Source organism: Armigeres subalbatus, chromosome 2 (assembly GCF_024139115.2).
Source record: "Armigeres subalbatus isolate Guangzhou_Male chromosome 2, GZ_Asu_2, whole genome shotgun sequence".
Lineage (NCBI taxonomy): Eukaryota > Metazoa > Arthropoda > Insecta > Diptera > Culicidae > Armigeres > Armigeres subalbatus.
The window spans coordinates 418,412,922-418,420,586 of record NC_085140.1 but is presented as its reverse complement, the minus strand read 5'-3'; the positions used below and the strand labels follow the sequence as shown (position 1 = coordinate 418,420,586).

Here is a 7,665-nt window from a genome sequence, read left to right as displayed (position 1 = left end):
TTCCGAAAAGATATTGGAGGGTAGCCGCCCCTTCGGTGGGCTTTGATCCCACGACCCCAGGTTGCTAGACAGGTGCTTTCCCTACTAAGCTACGAAGGACCTCCGTCGTTTCGTTCAACACTAAACACACATCGACACGTAAATTAAGAACGGTTACTTAAGGGTATCATAAAGAGTTTTTTTTTAATTCACATTTAAACTGAATTTCAGCCCAAAACTTTTTATCAGAGTGAAGGGATTTCCGTAAGAGTTTGTGGAGGAAGTTCTACATGAATTCCTGATGAGGAGGAATCCCTGAGGAAAGTTTAAAAGGTTTTCTAGATTTTTTGCAAAAACAAATCGGACTCATTTAGACACCTTTATGTGGTGTATTTCTATGTAAGACCTACCATGGTCACACTGCCAACTACAGGCAAATCCTGACCCAACGAATACCTTCCCAATATCCAATTCCGTGGGACTTATATGAGGGTGCCTCTCATTAAATAAGTACTACATCAACACTTCCTTCCCCTCCCAAGTAACGGTGAAGATTGGCGTTGCCAGGAGTAGTAATCCTCATGCTTTTGTGATTTTTGTCCTAGATTGAAATGAAGAATTACACCCACCTTGATTTCTGATAGTAATCTGAATGGATATTTCAAAAGAAAAACATAAGTATCCCGACTATCAAAAACATAAGTATCTCGACTATCATATCATATCAAAATTATATCAACATATAATATTATGTAATACTAAATTTTTATAACAAAATTTGTTAGAAATATGGTGCAGGATGTTGTTAAAATATCTAAATTTCTATCAAAAAATACACTACTTGAAACAAAAAACTATCAAATTTTGTTACAATTTTATCAAAAAAATAACATATTCTGTTAGATTTTTATAACAGAAACAGATACAAAATATACTGTTTACTGTGCAGTTGGAATTCTTTACAGGTCGTGATAGGTCTCCAGATTGTGATCAACAATCAGAAATTTTTTGTTTTGTCTGAACAAAAATATTTGTCAAGAACATGAAACTAATAACATTACAAATTAGACAAGCTTTTCAAATTATATCAAAATCTATAACTGGGAGACTCTGCTACATCTATTTAAATTACCAATGTTGGGCACGTCGGTGTTGAGCATTTTTTAAATAATATTGTGATAAAATCCTGTTACAACATTTGCTAACAAAATTGTATCAAAATAAGTTATAAATATCACAATATGTTAAAATTGTGTTCAGTTTTTGTTACGCTCTTCTAGTCGGGTCACAGTATCCAATCTACGCAAAACACCGTAACTATGCTATGCTAAACTTTCGCACGCATTTCTGGTTTCATTTCCAGAAGATCTCCAATAGGATTTCTGGAGGATAATTTGAAGGAATTCCAAGATGATTAAAAAAAAATACCGGATGAGTTTCCGGTGCAATTCCTGGAAGAAATTTTTAAATAGGTTACGATACTTTTATATTTTTATTGTTATAACACATGAATGAATATTCCATGAAATTTCCGAAGAAGTGGCATGCAGCCTCAATACCAGAGTCAAAACAGGGTTTTGTTTTACTACAGTCTTGGACAATACTGCACTCAAATTATCGAAATTACAGTCGATTCATCATAATGCTTCTTCGGATATTCTCAGGAGTCAGGGCGTCCCGGAATGACCAGAAGCTGACAGAAACTATTGCGAGGGCATGCGATACGACGATGCCAAGGAGATTGGAGCCAAGGAAAGCTGGCGGCTAAATTACTGGTGGAACGAAACTCTTGCTAGTCTTCGTGCTACGTGTCTCAGAGCCAGAAGACGCTTCCAGAGAGCAAGGTCTGAAACAGTCAGAGAGGAGCGTAAGATAATCTTCCCTGAAGCTAGATCGGCCTTCAAACGGGAGATTAAAGTCAGCCAATCCAAATGCTTCAAGGAGTTGTGCCGGGAAGCTGACGCTGATCCTTGGGGCAACGCTTATCGGGTCGTAACAGCGAGGATCAGTGGTCCAGCAACGCCAGCGGAAACGTGTCCGGTCAAGCTGAAAATCATCGTTGACGGTCTCTTCCGTGATCCATTCATCTGTACGCAGATGAAGACGGAGTAACCATTGCAGGTTTCAAGTCTCCAAAGATGTCATCAGTGGCAAAAAGTCTGAAGATAAAGAAAGCTCCGGGGGAATTCCAAACGTGGCTCTAACTGCGATACTGGCGTTTCCAGATTTGTTCAGGATGGTGCTGCAGAAATGCCTAGCAGTTGGTAACTTTCCGGATAGGTGGAAGATCCAGAAACTAGTGCTGCTGCCGAAACCAGGGAAACCGCCGGGGAATCCAGCATCGTATAGGCCTATATGCCTGCTGGATACACTGGGGAAGCTTCTGGAAAGGATTATCCTTAATCCGCTGACGCAGTTCACGGGGATTCGTGATTTCGAAAAGGAAGACGGTGGATACAATCAGGACGGCCATTGCAGCTTCAGAGAGCGGCCAAGAAGAAGAGGCGCGGCAATCGATTCTGCGCGGTAGTAACGATTGACGTCAAAACACTTTTAATAGTGCCAACTGGGAGGTCATCGCAGCAGCCCTGCACGGTATGCGGGTCCCTGATTACTTGTGTAGAATCCTTAAGAATTACTTCCAGAACCGGATTCTGGTTAACGAAAGAAATTCGGGGCAGAAGTCGATTAGGGTTACGGCGGGTGTTCCGCAAGGTTCCATACTAAGCCTGACGCTGTGGAACATTATGTACAACGAAGTTCTAAAACTGATCTTGCCCAAAGGCGTGAAGATCTTCGGATTCGCGGATGATGTCGTCCTTACGATAACCAGAGAGTCTTTGGAAGAAGTAGAAATGCTGGTGGCGGAAAGGACCGACGCAGTTGAAAACTGGATGAATGGAGTCAAGCTGCAACTTGCTCACCACAAAACAGAAGTGATGCTGGTTAGCAACTGCCGAAGGATCCAGCTGAAGCAGATCACTGTATGAGGGTAAAACATACCGTCTTTGCGCCATCTAGGAGTGATGATCGACGACCGGTAGAATTTCAACACCCATGTCGACTATTCCTGCGAAACGGCGGCTAAATTGGTCAGTGCGTTTACAAGGATCTTGCCGAACGTGGGTGGTCCGAAAGGCAGCAGTAGACGTCTTTTTGGCAGCAGTATCATCCTCGATACTGAGGTGCGGAGTTCCAGCCTGGGAAGCTGCGCTCAAGACGAAACGTAACCGCAGGAAGTTGAACAGCCTGTTTCGCCTAATGGCCGTTCGAGTCGCGAGTGCGTACCGAACCGTTTCGTCGGAGGCAGTTTGCGTTAACGCAGGGATGATTCCAATCGAGGATATCGAGTACTTCGGGTATGTAGGGCACCGCTAGTGTGGACGTTATCCACCTCTGGAGCTGTCGGACCACCACTGCAACCCGAAGACGAAGTCGTCGCAATGCGCGAAAGCGTCCCCTGAGATAGCCGCCGGTAGTCGGGGCGCCATTAGTGCGGAAGATTGCTTCACTGGAATTGGTGGACCATCCTTGACGCCGGGGGAATCAGGAGGATTCGAGTCAGGAAGTTTGTTGCACGACCGCCGAGGGAATGAGACAACGTAGCAGTGCATCTCAGCTAGTTAGTCGGCAAACTAGCCAAAGCTAGGGGCCGGAATTTTAGAAGAAATGCATGAGCACAGCAGTGAGAATTGAGAGAAGATGGTTGAGAGAGATATTGCTTTTCTCACCGAAGAATAGACTACCTTGCAAATTTGTCGAAGTTTCAAAAGAAATGCTCTCACGTCCAATTGTATGGAAATTAGCGAAAGCACAATCCAAAACATCATTCTTGCACCTTTGCTCACACCCCAAAAAGCTCTTTCTTGCAGTGGAGACGTCATCCATATATGGAGAAACTGGTGGGAACATATTTTGGTGGGACAATATTTTTTGCATGGGAGTCGAACACGGCGCAAAATTTGCAATGTTTTTTTTTATGAAGCCATTGAAGAGAAAAACCTACAAAAATGCTGGGGATCACTAACATAGAGTATTCTCTGGTGTACGTATAACAAATTAGTAAGCTAAATCTTTGAATATCTTGCAGTAACCCAATTACCAAATGTGATGCAACGAAATCTGAAACAAAAAAGGCCACTCCAAAGCCTCTCACATTCATGGGTGAGGCCTTGTTGCTTTTCATGCCTTCTAATTTTCCATGCGTGCTCAGTAGTGTTAACAATTTACCAAAGTTGGGAAATATTTTTACGATAATTGTCGCTTTTCGCGTGCTGTTGAAAACTTACCAACGAAATTTTCCGATTGCTTCTTACCTACCTGTGTTGCTTTCACTGATAAAGTTAGTTGACGAATCCATTAGGGAGCCACCAAATGATAAAGCCATTGCATATTAATAAGGTTCTGGCAGTTATGCTTTCGTTGGTCGTCTGACGGCTGGCATGAAATATGAAAAGTAGTGTCGGGGAAGTTCGGATCTAACTGATGGAGCAAAGTTTGTTTCAATTCAGTGATTATTATTAATAACTTTCTTTGAAGCAGTTTCAGTATTTACAAACATAATAAATAGATTATTCCTAATTGCCCTATTCTTCTTGATTGGATATATTTGCTTGCGACAATAAGTAAGTCAATTATTTACAAGTTTTTACAACAAGTCTTCTCGTTTATATTCAGCTGATTGAAATTAACTACACTTAAGTATTGTAGTAGCCTGAAACACATAACAAGCCATACGCCGATTGATGTTAATTGGTTAGCATTTCAATAAAAAGTTAGTTCAAAATCACTACACTGAAAAATCAGACAACATTCAAAATATATTCCTTCCACTAATAAAGTACATTACCTAAACTGTCGCATTTGATTAACATTAAGGTATCACAGATGGTTTTATTTCGCTTCCACTCATACTCAAAATTCTAATCTAAAGAAAAGTCTGGTATCCGAGTGCCGCCTATTGCCAAAGTTAAACAAACCTAACTCTAACAAAATGGTCTCCCCATCGAGAGGGGACGCCGCTAACCACTAGCCGGCGAGGAACCGATTCGCGATTCGGCCGCCGCCTGGGCAGCTGCTTGCATTTCCTGAAGTTCTTCCTCCTCCCGGGTGAGCGGAATCGTGGAGTGGTTGTACAGTCCCTGGGCCATCAGCTGCAGGGCCAGTGGGTTCTTCTGGCCGGAAGACTTTTTAATTTTGGCCCGTTTGTTCTGGAACCATATTTTGATTTGGGCCTCGTTTAGCCCCAGTTCGGCGCTCAGCTGCTGACGGCGGCGTTCCGTGAGGTACCGGTTCTCGGCGAATTCGTGCTGGAAAAAAGAAGAATAAATACACGAGGAATGAACGAATTGAATAAAATTTGATCATGGAAAACTAAGTTTATCTGTAGTTTTCTTTTGTGTTAACTTTTTCATAAATTACCCGATTTCTGGTTTATTTTTGTAACAATTTAAGTATGCGGTAAAACGATAGGAAAAACTTGTATCCATCCAGCAAACGTTGCACATTGCCTAATGGTTTGCTCACTATGAATACCTTTGATAACATCCCGACGCTATGTACCTAATCAAACATTAACCCAAAAAAAATCTCAAAACAGTAGCCCCAACCGACAATTAACACCCATCGCTTACCTTCAGTCTCGCCAGTTGCGGCCCACTAAAAGCCGTCCGTGGTCGTTTGTCGTCGGCTAGAGCACCGGCTACAGCACTGCTGGTGGCACTATTGTTGCTGGGGGGCGCCTTCTCGCTGGGACTCTTCTTTGGTTTACGTGCTCGAGGACCTGCAAGTGGGCAGAAGAAAAAAAGGCAGATGTTCGTTAACGACAGACGCTAAGAGTCTCTAAACCAGGTGAACAATCATCAAATAAACCACGCTTCCGTAGCACGCATCATAATTCGTAGTGCACACGGTGGCCTATCTCAAACGTCTCATTTAATGAGGAAATATTTCGGTAGTAATGAGTTGGTGCAGCCTCTGTCGATCTGTGGGAAAGACCACCAACGATGCCTGCGACGGCCGAGCAAGCGCTCCCAACTGACTAAGAACCATGCCGAAGCAAATCTGGCGCCATTCAAGCGCCAACTGAAATCACACTCAATTTAAATTTCAAATAGAAAATGATCATCCATAGGAGCTGGGTGGAGTGATCCGAAGAAGCAAGCAGAAAGGTTACCAACCATTAAACGCTAATAGGAAAAACGAATGGACCGCGCAAGTCACATCAGCAGTTAGGTGATACACGCTTATAAGATCAAATAATTTAATTAATACTAACGGATTGAAATACTATTTTGGTGCACAGTTCACATTTCTACGCCACCATCGCAACGGATAGATCTTCTTCACAGGGAAATGGAAGGTAGAGGAAAGTACTTTCGTTTTGTTCAATTGTTGAAGATCATGCCTTTAACAGAGTCCAATTTGTTTCTCCGTTTTGCCTTTATGCGTTTTGTTTAGTTTGGTTCTAATGCTGACAAGTGAAGGGTAACGCCGAGGTCGGGATTGTTTATTTACCTTCGACGAGCTGATCTTTTCTTGTCGTGTTTGCACCCATGTTTCGGGTGCTCTTTCTTGGGCCGAGTATGGTTCGAGGTGATACCCAATAATATTTCTCGGGTACTTTTTCAAAACGACGTATGTCGCAAATTGTAAACAAACCCGTTTTCAACAGCATATGGCATCAAATTCATCTAAAAATGTGTATATCTTCAAAGCTACATGAAAATGTGTTTTTAAAAATGTAAATCAATATTTTGCAAAACGGTGTAACATCATTGTTGAAAATATTGCACATACACCGCTTAGCAGAAAATGTACTTTAAAAAGTTTTTTCGAACAACTAAATAGTTTAAAACGTGCATCTGCTTGTAATTTTCAATCACTGATTTCAAAATTAAGCATGTCGCTTAAATATTCTGATTTTCGTTAAGAAAAACATTTTACGTTGTTTTTCTGCAGCAAATGTTGTTACGTCGTGTTGTAAGTGTTGCAATTTTTTGTCGCATGTGCGTGAAACGTTTCAACTTGACGCAACATTTCGACGTATCAACAATGCAGCGTACGGAGCAGCGTAACATTTCGACGAAAGTAGCATGACCTCGGTCATACTGACGTATCAAAACGACGTATGTGATTTATCTGCTGCAGAACGTTGTAACATATATTTTTATCAAAATAACTGAAATGTCCACACGCAGTGCAGATTTCAAGGTCTGTGACGATGAACCTTTTTATAATGTATCGTTGAGGTGTATTCAATTGCAATAAAAATGATTAGTTTCTAAATAGGAATAAAAATGAAAACTGAAAACTTTCAAGCTCATTTTCTCAGCTTGATCAAAATGTTACATACGCCGATTTGAAAAAGTTCCCGAGATTTGTTCATTCAATGTTGGAACCACTTTAAGGAGGGTTATTCGCTGAACGCCACCAACAGGCATCAGCTGACTTATTTTGATCTGACAGGAACGAAATACTCACACCTAAAAATAATCATGTAATTTTAGGTGCTGTGACAACGACATATTCGAGCGTCACTTTTGACGTAACATTAGGTGATAATTTAATTTTACATCACAACTATATTGACAAAAAAATTAAAGTATTAGAACGAGGACCGAACATAAGCCTACCGAGTGAGAGCCCAACACGTTACCACTCAGCTATCCACGTCTCTTGAAAGAG

At 41.6% G+C, this 7,665-nt stretch overlaps 1 protein-coding gene across 1 annotated transcript; it reads right to left on the bottom strand.

Moving 5' to 3' along the window:
* Window positions 1–4,481: 4,481 nt before the first annotated feature.
* Window positions 4,482–6,538, bottom strand: LOC134217719 (homeobox protein E60). The gene is made up of 3 exons (XM_062696532.1): window positions 6,496–6,538; window positions 5,613–5,761; window positions 4,482–5,288 (listed from the first exon to the last, which is right to left on the bottom strand). Exons 1-3 carry the CDS (start codon window positions 6,533–6,535, stop codon window positions 5,001–5,003), a joined length of 477 nt encoding a protein of 158 aa, XP_062552516.1. The 5' UTR covers window positions 6,536–6,538; the 3' UTR covers window positions 4,482–5,000.
* Window positions 6,539–7,665: the final 1,127 nt, after the last annotated feature.